Raw genomic sequence first — 18,511 nt, 5'->3', positions numbered from 1 at the left:
CTAAGGTTGGACTTGTACATTTTCATTCCTTTAAAAAGGACGAGAAAGGCTGAGCGTGTCATGGTCCTGGGTCATTTGACCCAGTGTTTTGCATCTTCCTGTGTTTTGTACTATGATTTATGTATCCAGGGCCTGGATCAAAGAGGGCACAACCATAAATTTAAGTCTTATAAAATCCAACCAGGTAGTTCCGGTGAGTGACAGTCAGTTTATTTACACTGAATAATGAACAGAGAGTCTGAAGAGTTTTCAAAAGTGTGACTCCTTCTGTGGTACTCCCGACTCCCGCACGGTGCTCGTGGTCCGTGGTGTGAAAGGTGGAAATCCAACACTCGATATTTACAGCAAAGCTCCGCTCCCACAACACACTCCTTACCAGCTTCCTGACAAGACAAGACGTGATGATCAGTTTAGTGTTCACGCCAGGCACGTGCAGAGGGGGTGGAGGGGGCTTGAGCACGTTGGGTGCCCCAAGTGCCCTTTTCTTGAGGCGTTTTTTCTTCTATGTGTGTGCGTGTGGGGTCCTGCCTGTGCCCCTCAACAAAAACATTTAACTATTATTCACAATTTTGCTAAATAAAAGGCTTGCATCAGTCACATGATGACCATTAACCAATGCTCGCCCTTGACGGCAGTGCGTGCCGGTTACGAGCCGGGAAGGAGCTCGTGAAGAGCTACAGGGCCTTTCCCTGCCACATAAATATGGAATATTATAATATTATAATTATGATATTCAAAAAACCGCACACACTGTATATATAATCTGTAAACAGATTATAGATTAGATTTATATTTCAAATATGACAAAATGCTGCAGCAGCAAAATGATTGTGTATCGATTTTTAAAAATTATTACTCATGTTATATTATTGTCCAGACATGCCCTGTAAGGACACGAGGAGGAAACAGTGACAGAAGCAGCTGTGTGAGGCTAAAGCAGTGGATCCCTCAGCAGCTGGAGTACAGGACAGGTCACAATAACACACGCATCAGTTGTTGCATCGCAGAGGTATTCAAGTATAAAAACAATAATAAACACAATTTCTTGGTTCTATAACATTTCCTGTCATTACTTTATTATGGATTAGGTGCAAGAGTTGTTAAGTGGGGCGACCGTGGCTCAGGGGGTCAGGAACCGCATCTGTCGCCGGTTCGATCCCTGGGCTCTCTGTCCTGGTCGTTGTGTCCTTGGGCAAGACACTTTACCCTCCTGCCTACTGGTGTTGGCCAGAGGGGCCGATGGCGCGATATGGCAGCCTCGCTTCTGTCAGTCTGCCCCAGGGCAGCTGTGGCTACAACTGTAGCTGCCTCCACCAGTGTGTGATGAATAGTGGCATTGTAAAGCGCTTTGGGTGCCTAGAAAAGCGCTGTATAAATCCAATCCATCATTATTATTATTAAGTGTGGATAATTAAATAATAGTTTAATGCAATAGCAGATTGTGCCTCGTTCTCAGGTGGACAGCAAGTGGAGAGTGAAAGACCAGAGAAGGAGATGGAAGGAGGAAGACAGTGATTCACAGGCAGAGCCTAGTTTGTTTTCTCACAATTTTCTTTCATAATTTTTCTGTTGTCTTATGGTTTTATGTGCACAAAGCAAAGAAGAAACCTTGTTTATAAGTTAGGAAGCAGTGGAAGGTGATGACATCTCTTTGATATTTCCTGGGAAAAGCTTTGATCTGGATGGTCTCTGATCAGTGCTGGAAACTAGACTCATTCATTTCCATGGAAAGTGCGTCTAATGGCCAAGTATATGCACAAACACATACAAGGAATTTGGCTCCAGTAGATGGTGACTCTCAAGCACAGCAATGTAAATCACAAAAATATGTAAAGGACACAACACACACACACACACACACACACACACACACACACACACACACACACACACACACATATGAGATGAAGATGACTTTCGTTTCCTGCAGACCTTCATATGTCCCGGGCTGTGGGACTCATATTTGCCTTCACGATCAATAGATTTCTGTCCTGCTGTCAGACCCTCGCTTTGGCCCCAGCTGATTCTGGCGTGACGCACTGAGGCGGTCTCCCTGTGCGTGAGGCCAGCTCCTCTCTTTCACTGCTCCTACATGCTGATTGATGCTGTTAAGGTTTTGTGGTCGTATGGTTCTGGTTAGTGATGTTAGAGGGGTGTGATGGTACAACCCTCAACCTCCACCAATGGAATTATGGGCAGGGCTCAACACCCATTTTCAGGGATCTCGCTATAAAGCCGGGTTTGTACATCCTGGCTTCTGTTCTTTAATTTAACTGAGAGCGATTAAACTGCGCTTCTGCTTTTTGGAGACTTTGAATAAATCATGAGGTAAGTAAACAACATTATTTTTCTTTCTTTTTTTTAAAATTATGTAATTTCATTAATTGGCTGATTTAAAATCACGTATGAATTGAGTGGCATCCTGATAAATTACAAGTTTTCAAAGACTTATATTACACATTACAGCACTCTTATTACGACCGGATAACTTTATGCTTTAAACCACTTAATACTAAACCTCAGCTTCTTTGTAGACCGATGAATCTATGAATGAATTATCAATGAAATATTAACCTGTGAATGCGGTCACTTTCATTTATTACAATCTTGAACAGAAAAGCTTTGAAAGTTAAATCAAAATCTGAGCAGATCAATAATTCACGTTGATGAGGAAAATATATAAATTGTTTCTTGTTTTTTCTTTTTTTATGCACAAAACCTCAATTTTTCAAGTTTTTTTTTTTTGTACCTCAGGAAAAAGATTTTTTTCACAATGTAGGCGAGACCATTAACAACTGTTACAGTATATATAGTGTAGTACATACATGTGTGTGTGTGTGTGTGTGTGTGTATATATATTCGGTTTTTTTAAAAAAAAACCCATAGATAATACTGATGTATGAAGGTTGTCGGTGGAAGATTTGTAGTGTTTCTAGTATTTTATTTTAGTATTTTCCAAACACAAAGTTCACACAGCTGGAAGTAAGCAGGAGTAATCAGGCCCAATAAACACCAAGAACCCCCCTCTCCCCCTTTTTTTGGAGCCCTTTGTTCATATACCGGAGATGACGGAGCCAAATTAAAGAAATGAAAACAGAATTGAACAATTAAATATACTAAATGTATTTAATAGAAAGGAATTAAATGCATCAACATCAGAAGGCGAACCCAAAGGCCCAGATTAATTCATTTATTCTATTTCATTGGACTCAACTTGTGTCATTGTACTAAAAACACAAAGAGCAATTAAATGCATAAAAAATACAAATAAAGATTCTAATTAATCTAATTAATGTAAAATGTTCATATTCATTTGAATTAATTTTTGTGTTGATTTAATTGTTTTTAAAATAAATTTTTAATTTGACATACTTTATGTATTAATTGGTAAATGTATGCATGTATATATTTATATATTATTAGTTGTTGGTGACCGCACCATCACAAACACTGTGAGCTCTCTCTTTAGTAAATAACTAAACAAATAAATAAATGCATAAATAAAAATTTTATAATGCAGAGGAATCACTGATGATAAAATCAGTCATAATAAAATAAACAAAGGAACTAATGAATTTATAGAATTAGGATTTTTCTGCGTTGGTATTTATATGCATTTGTATCAATTTACATATTTACAGAATCTGGGAAAAAATAAATAAATAAAAATACATACGTTTACATTAAATAAATATATTAATAAATATGTCTGTAATACAGTTACAGATATAAATATGATAAATATCAATACATATTTTTATATATTTAATATATAAATATTGTATATGAAATTGACACCTCTGCAATCTAGGAGAGTATAGATACAAAGTATGGCACATTACAAGACTGAGTCTGATTAAATGAATCATTTGTTAATCCTGTGCTGGACTCTTTAGTTCCAGGATGGAGACCAAGTCTTACATGGTTCAGATGAACGGGAAGGGAGTTTGTGGCAAAACTACGGTAAATGGAAAAACCCTAAATGAAAATGGAGTGAACAGAAATGGGGTGCACGGGAATGGCGTCCACCATGTCAACATCAAAGGCGCCTTATACCCGATCAAATCTAAGAGCCGGAGGCAGAGGTGGGAGGTGAAGCCTTCGGAGATGGCTAACAACACGCTCAACCCCATCAGGGCCATCGTGGATGGGATGAAGCTCACCCCGAACCCGGACAAACCCATGATCGCACTTTCGATCGGTGAGGAGATTCCTCGTAAAATTCACTTTAGATTTGGGGGTTTGCATCATGCTTATTCTTTGTTTTTTCTAACTGCTGATTACCTTCACCTTTGCTCCTCAGGGGATCCCACCGTGTTTGGAAACCTGCCCACCGATGGTGCAGTGCTTCAGGCCATGAAGGATGCCATAGACTCCCAAAAATACAACGGCTATGCTCCCTCTGTCGGTGAGCCATCCCTAAAGTGAAATGATGTGAAAAGATAGATGCAAAGATAAATATGTTTTTCTAAGAGCCAGCAAAGCGCAGAAGAAACTGTTGAACATATACAATCATGAATCCTTTCTCTGCGTCCACTGACAGGTTACCTGCAGAGTCGGCAGGTGGTGGCAAACTTCTACAGCTGCCCTGAGGCTCCACTGGAGGCAGAGGTGCTCACTCCTCACACACATTACTGTCTGCCCCTAAATCTGAAATGTGAACTACACTTTTACTAAAAACTCAGTAGCAAATGGCTTTGGCGTCAATCTGCTCGTTACAGTGGATTGTTTTGAGTTCCTGTGTGAAATTAACAGATTCTCCGAACTAAAGAAGACCCTGTCTCTCTTCCAGGATGTGATTCTGACCAGCGGATGCAGTCAGGCCATCGACCTGGCTATCAGTGTGTTGTGCAACCCAGGAGACAATATCCTGGTACCGTGCCCAGGCTTCTCCTTATATAAAACTCTGGCTGTTTCCATGGGCATCGAGGTCAAACTCTACAACCTGCTTGTAAGTGTGGGGACAGTTTCTCTGTTTTTAATGCTGGCCTAAGCACTAAACACTTTTTGGGCTGGAACAGTTATGATTATTACATTTTAGTGGCATCATCTTTTCAAGTACATCAATCATGGGTAAACTCAAATGGATCTGCCACACTCAGCTTATCTGTTATTTCTCCCAGAAAGATTTCACATATTTTAATGACCACATCTCAAAGGAGCAACAGAGCAGGAAACATGTGAATGAGGCTGGTGATGGTGAAGGCTGTGGAACACACAGCATTTATGTTTTCTGTTAACTGGATTCATTTATATCAAAGAATCGGATTTTATGAGCATGTAATTTGTAAAGTTACTAAAGTAAAAGTGGCATGAACATAATATACAAGTAAAGTAATGATAATAAACACTCATCAGTGCATAAACATGTATTATGATTATTTTCACAGCCGGAGAAGTCGTGGGAGGTTGACCTGCAGCACATGGAGAGCCTGATTGATGAGAGGACTTCCTGTCTAATCATCACCAACCCATCCAACCCGTGTGGCTCTGTTTTCAACAAGAAGCACCTGCAGGAGATCCTCAAAGGTTGGCTGCACTCAGAGTGGGGAAGAATTCCAGTTTTGTAAGCAAACAAACACAACATCTCTCAAACAATTCCATTCTTCCTTTGTCCAGTGGCCTCCAGACACTGTGTCCCCATCCTGGCTGATGAGATCTACAGTGACATGGTGAGTGTAGCAGCTGTCGACACAAGCTGCATCTCAGCACAGGTGGGCTTGGCTCGTGCAACACCAGCGAGGCACTTTCTTTTTGTTTTAAACCACAATGACAGTAGATGTTCTGTTCCAATTGGTGGCATTTGCCCTGGCTCTGCATGTGCTGATGTGCGTGCACAACCTCACATCAGCACATGGGGGGGATTAGTGCCTCTGTGCAGGCCAGTGGCCGGGAGGTCAGCAAGGACAAGCAGTGGATAGATAAAGATTTAAAGTGAGACCGCATCCATGTTAAAACATACCGTCCAGTACTAAATATAAAAGGTAAGTCCCACATGTTTCTATTTTATCATTTTGTCATGTTGGTTGTAAAAACTGTAAAAGCCACAAATTGTCACACAAATGTTTTTGGACATTTAAACAACTTTTGTCAAAAAGGAGCAAAAACATGTGATTTGAACATTTGAACAAGTATCGAGTGTACACTCACAAAATAGTACTAGCATTGTATAACCAGCACTGCTCCAAAAGGAGTTATGTTGACATTATCTAATAAGTGTATGGTTTGTTCACCTGTGTGGAATATTACATTTCATTCCAATTTACAGCAGTTTTCTCAGGGCACCTTAAATAGTGAGGTAAAGACCCGAGCAATCAGACGATCCTCTCTCAACATCTCTTGGTGATGGTGGGGAGAAAGACCTGCCTTTTAACAGGAACAGACTTCCAGTAGAACTATGCAGCAAAACTGTGGTCTGTTTTTCTAGGCCCAGTGACTTACAGGTTTTCTTTAAAGATTTCAGGTTTGATTAAATGGAATAAAGCTAGAACAGATTTTTGTCTAATAAACAGAATTAAGTCATCAGCATATAGTGACAGCTCGGTCTATACTGGACCAGTCACACTGTCTTTCTGTACACGTGGGTGTAATCGTGGAGCTCTTTCAAAAGTTTGATTGCTCATCAGCTTTGCATTATCAGAAACTGTGAAATATTCCTGTTTCTGAAGATTCTTTCAGATATTTTTTTCAACAGCAAAACTTTTCCAACATATTAAAACAAATCAATGTCTACTCTACATCGAAGGATAATAGGGTCTTAAATATTGTTAATATGTTATATAAACCTTCCAGTTACAAATCCTTCTCTGCTCATTATCAGCAGTATTGCATTTGCTCATAATAAGAATAATAATGTAGCGTAACGTTTATGAGGACAAGCTTATTTGTCCTCACATTTGCTAAAATATTTTCTCGCACTTGAAAGTAATAAAATTAGATCTCCGCTCATAAAATGTGAAAAGTTCTTATTCTGCAACTCTTCTTGAAACCATCAGTGATGCAACACATTTTAACATGCATATCTTATAACAATGAGTGTGTGTGTGAATGGGTGAATGACTGAATGTAGTGTAAAGCGCTTTGGGGTCCTTAGGGACTGAGTAAAGCGCTATACAAATGCAGACCATTTACCATTTACCATCAGTCTGGGAAAATCTGTACTGGTCAAAGTTTAGTTGAAGGTCATGCAAATATGTCCACAGATAAGCAGACACACTCTCTGGCAGGCATCATATTGTTTGTCAGCTCGCAACAAATGGAGATGAGGCAACAGTGCAGTAATTTTCCACTGAGAATTCAAATTGATCTGTCAGAACACCTTTATTTCCTTTTTATAGGCTATAAGTGCATCATATGCATTTATACTAACTATTATTTTAAAAATGATTTGTACATGTAGAGTGTTCTACCTCTGACATAAATGGTTCCCGAAATATTTGAACTTACACTCGTTTTTTTCTTTCTTTGTTGCCTCACCTTTATCCTCCAGGCATGTCTCTGCTAAATAAAACTCACGTAGCAGTAGACAGTAACTATGATGCTTTAGCATCTTTTAGTTCGTGGGGGTTGTTTTGAGGAGTTTCCGATCATCTTTGTCTCAGCTGAAGTTGACAGTTTGGGTCTTGTTCGGATTTATTCCCTCCAGTCCTTTGTTACATCTGAGCTGTTTGGACTTTTGCACTTTACAATGTGTTGGTCTGTCTAATGAGTGCAAACTAAAACAATCGATCGATCAGTCGTTTAAGAGGCATTTAGTACATGCATGCTGCACACTGCATCGTCTGTGATATTTCCTTTGCCATCTTCCCACGTTTTCATCTCAGCTCTGGAGTTGAGATGAAGATGTGTGCTTTTGTGGAAAAACACTGGGAGGCCTTGTGTCGCAGTGGACTTGCTGACTCGCCTGCTTGATGATATTAAAGCTGAACAAAAAACAACTTTTGAAAGCTTGTTTTTGTGGGAGCTGTTGTGAGTGTAATAGTTTAAAGTCGGGGTTACTGGGTGCTTCCACAAACCACCTCGCCACCATTGGACCGTTCCATAATGAGCATGTGCAGACCAGAATGACTTTGCACTTTTTTGGCTGCATGTGCTTGCAATTACTGCAGCTGTCTGGTTTTGTTACAGCAGAACCTGGGGAGGAATGGGGGCCGTGTGGTGGGTGGAGACGTGGCCTCAGGGTGCACTGGTGAGGCCTGTTTTTCAGTGAGCGGCGACTGTGAGCTGCAGCACCTAGGACGTTTCAGGCAGTGGGTCAGTGCCCCTGCTCCTCACCTCTGTAAGCCCTTCAGTGATAAATTGTGGTTTTATGGGGCACGTCTGCACAGTCAACATGCTCTCTGTGGAGATGTTTGACCTGCCTATGAGTCACAGTTATAAGCCATGCACACAGCTGCACATGCTCCATCAAGCTTTTCATTGCATCTATGTTGATCAATGCTTTACATTTGTCCTCCTCTTGATCTGAGAGGCATTTAAGACATTTGTGCCAGAAAACGAGTTATGCAATCACATTAGTGCTGCTGTTATGTCATTCACTTCAGTCTGGCCAATAGGATGCGGGGTAGTGTCTTTTCTCCATGTCACGCAGCTTTAATAAGAACCAGCTTTCTGTGGGTGAAACGTTTCTCTTTGTGGTTACCTCAGCATCGGCCTCCCTCTTTAACTCTCTTCCTTTTGTTTCTCTCTGGTATTTTTGTGAGACTTTCAGGAAGAATATTATGCAAGATCCAACTTAAAAGTTCATGTAATTGTTGTTTGTGTCTTTTAACACTTTCCTCGCTGCAGTGTTTTACTCTGTAAACAGCTGCTGTCATGCTGTTAGTTAACATGAGGATGAAAGTAGTTCTGATTATACATCGCTGTGTAAATGACAGAAGTTTATTTGTTTCCTCTTCTTTTTAAGGAGGGCATCAGACACAAATTGAAATGAAGAAAGCATAACTACAGAAATGCTTAATTAACCCCTGGGGGGTCTTAGAAAAATGCATACACTATCGGACCTAGAGCCACAAATCGACCCTAAGACTCCCCAGGGGCTAATAAATAAGACATCAGCTGATCTCAGTGCCCAACTGGCAAATATTATATGAAGGGCTCTCTTTGAGCTGCTTCAGTCAGCAATAGTTGCTGTGCATCTGCAACTTGCTTTGCAACCCACCTCCAGCCCTGGGTCTTCCCGTCCTTCCTCTGATCTGCCTGAGAAAGTTTGGTCTCTCTTTAACACAGAGCCTTCGTCTTAATAACATAATTTCAAAATTACCAAGAATTCCTATGATTTTTTTTCGCTTATCTCCAAGCCCTCTTGTTTTTTCACTGTGGTGTCAGTCTGTGGGAAACCCAAACTGATCCAAACAACAACAGCATGATGATTTTCTCCTTTTAAGTCATATGAATTAAAACGGCTGCACGTCAGTTTGCCTCAATGAAACATCTGTAAACGTATGAAAGTCAAAGGAAGTCAAATATCTGCATATGTAATATAAAGTTTTTATTCTTGTTTTTGCCCTCAGGTTTTCCCAGGATGCAGTTCTCCTTCAATGGCATCCCTCAGCAGTGATGTTCCCATCCTGTCCTGTGGCGGTTTGGCTAAACGCTGGCTGGTGCCTGGCTGGAGGATGGGATGGATCCTCATCCATGACAGGAATGATATATTTGGAACTGAGGTACTTTTTATTTATTTATTTTACAGTTCCTGATGGGGGAAGCGTTGACCGATTGTTCCAATACTCAAACCCAAACACACAATGATATACAATAATTTGCACATTACATTTACCCGACTGGCCCGTTTCTTCGTTCAGATTCGACAGGGTCTGGTAAAACTCAGCCAGCGTATTCTGGGAGCCTGCAGCATCGTTCAGGGGGCGCTGGAGCAAATCCTCGACAGCACTCCTCAAAGCTTCTACAACAACACCATCGGCTTCCTTAAGGTAATGGAGAGAAGTTGTTTTAATATATTCCACCTTTATAATTAACTTTGAGTAGCAGTAGCTGACCCTGGTTCCTTTTTTGTTCCTTCAGTCCAGATTCTTGTTGTTATGTCTTAATTCTGTCTGAAATCACATAGTAATGCACATTAATATGCATCACATGACACTGTGTGAACGGTTTATCGTTCTTTGCTTCCTCAGTCTAACTCAGAGATTTGCTTCAGCGAGCTGTCCTCCGTCCCCGGCCTGAACCCTGTCATGCCTTCAGGAGCCATGTACATCATGGTGAGTGTTGAACGTGTGGTTTGCATTCAAATTTCTGTGCCATGATCATTTTCTCAGTCACATTTAGTTTCCTCATCATCATCATTTTCGCAGTGAACTGTGCTCTGTGCCCAGGTTATCACATTTTATGGGAAATTTCCACAGTGTCTGGATTTTGCAAATGACTCACACTTAACCATTTAAATGACTTTAAAAATCAGATTTGTGAGTTTAAAACAGAAACTTTACAGAAGCTTTTAGACCTTGAATTCATACTTTGAATGAGGTCTTTGAGCAGCAGTTACAGCTTAGGTAATCTCTACAATATTTATATTTATTTGCATTCATCATTCATCTCCCTGTACCTGCTGCACCCCACAGCACGATGATACCACCGCCGTGCTTCTCTGTGGGGTTAGTGTCAGCAGGTAATGAGTGTATTGGGGTTTATAATGAGTTTAGGCGTGTCCATGTGCAGATGTGAGATGTAGATACATGGACAAAGTGCTTCTACTATGGCAACAAATAGTTACATTTTGGCCTTTTGGACAGGTTGTCATAGTTTACATTTCTCTTTGCTCATAACATAAAAGTCTGACTGATGGGGTGCTGGTGAGATGGTGGTGCTACCAGCAGGTTCTCCAGGACTTCTGAAGCTCTATCAGAGCGACTGTTTGGGCTCCTGGTCACCTTTGTGATCAAGGACCTACGTGCCTGGCTACTCTGTTTGGCCAGACTGACGGATGTAGGAAGAATCCTCATGGTTTTAAATTTCTCCCAAAGTTTGGCTGCTAAGCACCCGGGGACACTGTTGGCAGATTTCTGCTTCACCATAGTTTTATCAAAGAGATCTACTGAGAGTTTTGGTGACGTGAAATAAAAATCCTGGGATTTGATATCCCATGTGAGAATTTCTCAAGTCTCTCCAGTCAGATGATTAAGGATGATTCAGGCAAATGGAATACAGCTGAGAACACGTCGGAACCACTAAAAGGGTCTGAATACCTTTGAAAATGAAAGATTTCATTGACTGGTGGGAAACTACAAATGAAGTGTGCACACAGTAAAGGAGTCTGAATGATGTCAGCATTCAGAGTTCAGAGGTTAGACCAACCATGGTATTTACATTTTCCAGATTGGGATCGACATGGATCACTTCCCAGATTTTAAGAACGATGTGGACTTCACCGAACGGCTGGTGACTGAGCAGTCTGTCTTCTGTCTGCCTGCTTCGGTAAGACGCCATCACCTTTCCTCTCACTGCTGATTTGTCGGCCCTCACACCGACATATTTCTAAACTCCATCCTTCCTGACGTTTCACAGGCGTTTGAGTATCCCAACTTCTTCCGCATTGTGGTGACAGTCCCGGAGGAGATGATGCTGGAGGCTTGTGCTCGGATCAGGGAGTTTTGCCAGAGCCACTATCGCCCCCCCAGCCGTGACAGCAATGACCTGGACCAGTAATGCAGGGGCTGTACCAGTCTTACAGCTGTCCCACCACAACATTACCCTGAAATCTTTTTTTCAAAAGCTGCCATGGCAACAAAAAGCATGCAACAGCATATCTAATGGTGTAATTTTTATGTAAACTCTTAAGAAATGAACAAATGTGATATTTATATTTTATACTGACAGCTTGTATTAACCTGTACTTGTATATTTATATCAATTGTATTTCACTTACACACCTCTTTGATATAATCTGCAGCTAGCTTCTTTGTTAGTTTATGCTTGCTTTTTTTCCTGAGCTACAAGTAGAGGAAGTGAATGTGTTTGTTTGTTTTTATAAGCCTTGTATACTGATAATCACCTCCATACATGAGATCTATCTGTCTGTCTGTCTGTCTGTCTATCTATGTAGATAGACGAAGTATAAATATTGTGCATTATTTTCAGACACAGCATTTTGTTTTGTGCCATTGTTAACAGTTAATATAATAAACTGTACTGACATAACAGGTAAAGGATAAATATTCAATGTTAAAGAAAAATCGCAGAATAAAATATAAACGGAAACAAAATAATCCTCCTCTGATGATTTGAATCAAAAATTTCACATTTGGATTCATTGCTCTATCAGACCTGCTTCCATGATTTCAGTTCAGTTCCTGCGTAACTTTCACAGCCTTTTCTTCCCGTTTCCCTTCTTTAAGAATGGCTTCTCGACAGCCACTCTTCCACTGAGAACGTTTCTGATGAGGCTTCAGTGAACAGTAGATGGATCAGCTGAAGATCCAAATGCATCCCTCAGGTCCTGTCGGGTCTCTGCTGGACGTTTTCCTCATGACTTTCAGATACTGTTTATCTGCTGCAGACAGTATTTTTAGACCCACCAGTCCTCAGTTCAAAGTGTGCTATCTTTGGCATTTTGCAGAGATTCAACTAAAGAAACTGGAACAAAGGATATTTTTGCTACAGGCAGTTAGTAACAAAGTGTAAACATACAATTTCAAATTGGTTCTTTGCTAAGTTGTATCTACACAACCCTGTTTCATCCCTTGGGTTCGGAGTATTTTTTATGCAAAATTGATTCATAGATCAGTGTAAATGATTTAACAAAGAAAAACTTTAAAAGAGATTCAGAAAGAGAACTGAGTCTGTCTGATTCCTAGGAAGCAACATATAAAGAAACGAGGGGTGACTCAAGACTTTTGCACAACTGCAAAGCCAAATACAGTTGATCAGCATCAGTCACTACATGACAGAAACACAAGGTTCATGTGGTTTATCCATAACTTATGAGGCTTATTGAACAAAAACATGTTAAAATGAGGTTTTAATAGTTTCAGTGATCTCTGTTTCTTATCAATTCTTATAAATATTTTGGAGAACTTGTGTTTACAACACAGTGGAACAAATATTAGGACTCATAACGTGATCATTTTTTCTTTTCCAGAAGCCGAGTTTTGTCTCTGGATTAAAATATTTTTAAAAATATTTGATGCAAAACAAATGATTACAACAAACAACACACTTCTATATTTAGGGAATAAAAAAAAAGAAAGGATTGACTAGCACTGCTCCAGTAAAATATAAAACTTACATTCATGCAGTTATGAAGCTTAACTTTAGTCCTGGCTTAACTGATTTGCTCAGAAAGAAAACATGAGTTTACCTGTGCAGCGTATTTTATCTCATGTTTGAGCTAGCTGGGACTTAAAGACTGCCTTTAATCTCCTTATGCACACCGAATGTCCTCCTTCATCACTGAAGCTGATCTCAAACCAGCATTCAGACTATCAACAACACTCACATGCTGCTCCATCTGCCTGCCCACAGTGATGGAGCCGTGACACGGCTGGTAATAACTTTTGGCTGGTCTGTGGAGCCTCCTACTGGGCGATGGGAAGGTTTGTTTTCTTGCAACACTGCAGGATAACCAAAAGCACCATGGAGGAAATGATGACCATCCTCCACAGATTCATTAATGAATGAGGTCAGGGCAGGCGTTGCAAGCCTTGCTGGCCACTGTGCTGCTGGTGCAACTGCAGGATGCCATATCCATATTTCACCTGGGAAACTAATAAGTCATAAAAGCAATATCTATCCTGAAGGGTAACTTTAAAGGCACCAAACGTAGCATTGACAGCTCCTCATGCAGCCACGTGGATCTCACGTTCGTGCAGTTTGCATGATTAATCCAGTTTATGGATAGACGTGCACATACGTGCCACATAACGCCTGAGGTCTTTCTCTGGAATATCACAGGCATCAAATTTCTGTTTTGTTTTGATATATACGTAGTAGAGCCAGTGGAAGTTTGCTCATGACTGATGATACAAGTGCTCTGTGTGCTGTTGTCTGCAAAACTGACAAATCAAACAAGCAGTGACTCTTTTCAACTTTCTCCAACTTAAAATGACCGTCAGCAGCTCAGTGCTGGGCGTCTCTGCTCATACCAAAAGAGCACTAAGACACGCTAATTCAATAAAATAACCAACCTGTCTCTTTCTGTTTCACAGAAGGATGAGCAGCTGTAAGGAAAGAAAATCGAGAAGAAACAGCATGACTGTGAGAACACAGAAGAAAAGAAACAACTTTAAAATCAAAGTTTGAAACTCAAAAGCAGGAATCTTCAGGTTTCTACACTCCGACCTGCCTCCATCGTAACTCTTGATTCAGATTAAAGTCCTTAGACGTCACAGTTTGTGCATTCCCAAAACTTTTCCAGCAGACACTGCATCATTTCTGCAACACCAGTTCAGTTTTCGTGGCTTCAGGTGAAGAGCAGCGTGTGTCAAATTTGCATTGCTCCTGAACCTCGAGCTCAACCTGAGACTTTGAGCAGAAAGTCAGCAGCTCTAATGCTGTCAGATCGCGTTTCCCTCTATGATGCACGCTGAAGGCTCCTGCTGAACGTTCCCAACATTCATCAGAAGAGGAATCACGCTTTCATGAGTTCAACATGAACTGTGGTAGAAAAACACATCTGAGGACGGTGTTGTGCAGCGCGACTTAAAAGTTTTGGGTGCTCTGTCATGTTTGAGCTGTCAGGCAAGTTTGTCTGAGTTCCACTTTTAAATGTCAGCTTGTGAATTTTCTGAATGCAATAAAACTGAGACACACTGCAGATCACAGCACAGTCGATTCTGCACAAATGTAGTCTGTTATATATTCAAATGCATTCATTTAAAACGAGTAGATGTTCCCGTTTTGTGAAGTCAGGACTCAAGTATGGAAACAGTGGATTTGCATAAAGATTTTTATTATTTGCTCAGAAAATATACAGCCTTCTACTTTATGTGCAAATGATATCCAGGGGTTTGTTTAACAGCTGTAATGACTAACATACTGTCTCATACTCTAAATGAGACACAAAATTTTTTTCAGCTTTAAAAAGCATCCATGCACCATCCGTCTTTACCTTCCTCCAAAGGGCTTAAAGAAATGAAAGCCACTTCAGCCACAGATGTTTTACAACTGTGTGAGGCTGGCAGCTCAACACATCTGTGTTGAGAAACCAGCCTAGTTGTGCCTGAAAAGCTTGATCCCCATCCAGCTCCAGAGGTGGAAGAAGACGTAGACGGGGATGGTGACGGGCAGCAGCAGGCTGTAGAAGCACAGACTGCTGCTGCTGGTGCAGCCCTGAGGGAAGTTCTCATCCACCGCCGCAGAGTAGAACAAACCAAAGAGGGACACTATGGGGACCAGTCCCACCATCACAGACAGGGACAACATGTTTGCAGATGGGCTCGGAGGTAACGTGCTGCCGGATGATGATGTGTTACGTGCGCTTTGGCTAGAATGCCAAAATACAACTGAAAGAATCCAACACCTCAATTTTATTTAGTCAAACAGTTTTTTTAAAGCCAGCGTCCAGTTTGTTTTTGCTCAGGTCAACTCAAAGTGAAGGCTTTTCTGTTACTGTGCAGGTGTGTCTGAAGCATCTTTCCGAATGAGTCTGGCCTCCTGAGGGATCATGTTGGGAATGCCGTCGATGACGGGATAGGCAATGCCGAGCTCCTCGTTGATCAGCTCGTTGGTCTTAGGCTCGTATCTGTGGAGGAATAACATAGTAGAATAAGTCTTTCATAGCACTGAAGTGCTGACATTTCCTACAAACTGTGAATGCAGCAGCAGTAGCAGCTGTAGTTCATGTGAACTTAATAAAACCATGACACACACATGCAATGCTTGTTTTATGTTATCATATTTATGTAAGCATTTGCCCACAATGGGTGTGTGTAAATAACACCAGCACAGATGTGCTCGTGTGCAGTCCTCAGGAACTCAACAGCAGGAAGCTGGATGATCATTAATTTAAAAGTTTTAGGAGATAAACCTAAAAATCTAAATCTGATCTCAGAGAACTTTTCAGAAAAAAGATTCAGTGGAGGATAAGGACAGTACTTAAATAATACAATTTACTGACATGTATTACTAAGTATAAAGTTTGAGAAGTATATACACATATGGTCCTGAAGTCTGTAATGGTCTTTGTGGTGTTTAAGAGCAGGTTATCATCAGTCTATGGGGTCAAATTGTGAACCTCCTTCCTGCTGTTTGTATCATCACTGTTGGCAGATTCCAACTGCATCATATCATCTGCAAACTTAACAACAACCAAAACTCGTGGTTAACAGCAATCTGAGGGCGATTAGTGAGGAAATCTAATATCCAGGTTCATCTGAACTCCAGTCTGTTTGGTGATGGTGTTAGATGTTGAGCCGTAGTTCACAAAGAGCTTCCTGGCGTAGGTGTTGTGTTTGTCTATGTGAGTGAGGGGTTGTGTTGAGAGCCACACAGATGTTCAGCTAAACCAGATTCAGGCATAATTTCCATTTGTTTTCACAGATGTAAAGTATCTGCGAAGGCAAATGACAGACCCTAACAAGCCAGCCAATCAGCAAGTACATCGCAGTGTCGCGTCTTCAAACTGGACAAGAACTGAACAATTTAAAAGGCTCAAACTGTTTTACACATTAGAAAGTGCGTGTGAGGTGGTGCCGTTTGTCCTGCTAGAGAGCAACACGGCTGAACAACAGGAACCAGAGCGTGTAAATATTAGTAAGTAACCTGAGCACAGGTCTGTGTGTGTTACCTGAGCGGTTTCTTGGACAGCGGACATACGAGGACCTCCAGCAGGGCGGCGTCGAAAGGCGGCTGCGCTTCGTCCTTCACGTCCGTAAAGCTCCTCACCGGCGCGGAGACGGCAGCTACCCTCCGTAATAACGGCGTGTTTCTCACATTACGCTCAACAAAGAAGGTTTCAGTCAGCAATCTGCTCAAAACATTCTTAAACATGACCACAAAGTGCCTACCGCGTCCAAGTCTCCTACAGGAAGCATAAGTACGCGTGTAACCGTGAAATCAGTCCGCTTCCTGTGACTCCTTGGCCCTTTCGGGTTTAAAATGTTCCGCTTTTTCACTTATTCAATAAAAATATCTACCACGGGCTTGGTCACATATGCAAACTAACATACTATATTTAACACGGTAGATACCACTGCTAGTCGTACATGTCATTTGGTGAACGTTTGTTCGCGCAGTTTCCACATTTGCCCGCATGGTGGCAGTGTTCCACTGTTAGTGCCCCAGTGTTAATTTCATTCAAACGTATTCTGTGTGTGGGCTTTGACCAGATGTGGAAATAAAATAATGACAAAACAAACAAAGAAACAATAAACATTAAATGAATGTGAAAAGCACTGATTTGGTCAGCTAGACTACACTCCACATCACCATAAGGAGAGATCTCTATGCTGCCCACCATACTGTGGTAAATATCCTTAGAATAATAAAAGTCACGGCCACCTTAACAGTGGCTTTAAGTGAAGGAAACTAATGTAGATACACATTTTGTGAATTTTGCAACAGTTGCTGTTTGGAGTCTGATTTCTTTTAAGCCCCGTAGATGTCCCAGGAATGATTTCCCAGCAGGTTAGAGCCATACAATATTAAACATTGTGGTAGAGCTCAGTGCCAGCCAGGGCAGAATGCATTCCCCCCCATCCATGTGGCTGAAGATATTGCTCTGAGACTTTGTTGGCAGGGCCCCAACCAACTTGTTTTAAAACTGCTTCTAGCTGTAATATATCCCATATATATCTATCTATCTTATCTATCTATATTATATATATATATATATATATATATATATATTATATATATATATATATATATATATATATATAATATATATATATAATAAAAATTAGATGCGAGACTCGATTCACTGATCCACACAGGCTATACAGCAATGACATTGGAATGTCGTTCGGACTGGAGAAGTGTAGTCGGATGGTAACAAAGAGAGGGAAGGTAGTCAGAACTGAGGGGATTGAACTACCAGAAGGCAACATTGCAGACATAGAGGACAGTTACAAGTACCTGGGGATCCCGCAGGCGAAATGGGAACCATGAAGAGGCCGCTAGAAAGCTGCAACCACCAAGTACCTGCAGAGGGTCAGGCAAGTCCTGAGGAGTCAGCTGAATGGTAAGAACAAGATCCGGGCCATCAACACGTACGCCCTGCCCGTGATCAGGTACCCTGCTGGGGTAATAGGCTGGCCAAAGGAGGAGATAGAAGCCACTGACATAAAGACAAGAAAGCTCCTTACCATGCATGGAGGGTTTCACCCCAAGTCCAGCACCCTGAGGCTGTACGCTAAGCGGAAGGAAGGGGGCCGGGGACTGGTGAGTGTCAGCACCACAGTCCAGGATGAGACAAGGAACATCCAAGAATACATTGGGAAGATGGCCCCAACTGACCGAGTGCTCAGTGAATACCTCAGGCAGCAGAAACCCAAGAAAGAGGAGGGAGACGAGGAACCATCATGGAAGGACAGGCCCCTGCACGGTATGTACCACCGGC

The 18,511-nt window shown here is 41.3% G+C and overlaps 2 protein-coding genes across 2 annotated transcripts; one reads left to right on the top strand and one right to left on the bottom strand.

Annotated features, from left to right (window-relative positions):
* Nucleotides 1–2,189: 2,189 nt before the first annotated feature.
* Nucleotides 2,190–12,221, top strand: tat (tyrosine aminotransferase). Its single transcript, XM_005937437.2, has 12 exons — nucleotides 2,190–2,328; nucleotides 3,897–4,201; nucleotides 4,304–4,408; nucleotides 4,544–4,611; nucleotides 4,793–4,951; nucleotides 5,391–5,529; nucleotides 5,620–5,672; nucleotides 9,513–9,665; nucleotides 9,804–9,932; nucleotides 10,134–10,217; nucleotides 11,332–11,430; nucleotides 11,521–12,221. Exons 1-12 carry the CDS (start codon nucleotides 2,324–2,326, stop codon nucleotides 11,659–11,661), a joined length of 1,440 nt encoding a protein of 479 aa, XP_005937499.1. The 5' UTR covers nucleotides 2,190–2,323; the 3' UTR covers nucleotides 11,662–12,221.
* Nucleotides 12,222–14,885: 2,664 nt separating this feature from the next.
* On the bottom strand, nucleotides 14,886–17,044 carry zgc:162634 (uncharacterized protein LOC555881 homolog). Its single transcript, XM_005937436.2, has 2 exons — nucleotides 16,739–17,044; nucleotides 14,886–15,694 (listed from the first exon to the last, which is right to left on the bottom strand). Exons 1-2 carry the CDS (start codon nucleotides 16,939–16,941, stop codon nucleotides 15,559–15,561), a joined length of 339 nt encoding a protein of 112 aa, XP_005937498.1. The 5' UTR covers nucleotides 16,942–17,044; the 3' UTR covers nucleotides 14,886–15,558.
* Nucleotides 17,045–18,511: the final 1,467 nt, after the last annotated feature.

This window comes from Haplochromis burtoni, unplaced genomic scaffold, assembly GCF_018398535.1.
Source record: "Haplochromis burtoni strain Fernald_Lab_line unplaced genomic scaffold, NCSU_Asbu1 Contig_229, whole genome shotgun sequence".
NCBI lineage: Eukaryota > Metazoa > Chordata > Actinopteri > Cichliformes > Cichlidae > Haplochromis > Haplochromis burtoni.
This window is presented reverse-complemented; position numbering and strand designations above follow the sequence as displayed.

Excerpts from the sequence above, each read along its gene's own strand:
- tat (XM_005937437.2), top strand. Across the intron at positions 4,202-4,303 it reads CATGATCGCACTTTCGATCG|GGGATCCCACCGTGTTTGGA; the intron begins GTGAGGAGATTC and ends TTTGCTCCTCAG. Across the intron at positions 5,673-9,512 it reads ATGAGATCTACAGTGACATG|GTTTTCCCAGGATGCAGTTC; the intron begins GTGAGTGTAGCA and ends TTTTGCCCTCAG.
- zgc:162634 (XM_005937436.2), bottom strand. The coding sequence starts at position 16,941 with ATGTTTAAGAATGTTTTGAGCAGATTGCTGACTGAAACCTTCTTTGTT. Across the intron at positions 15,695-16,738 it reads CTGTCCAAGAAACCGCTCAG|ATACGAGCCTAAGACCAACG; the intron begins GTAACACACACA and ends ATTCCTCCACAG.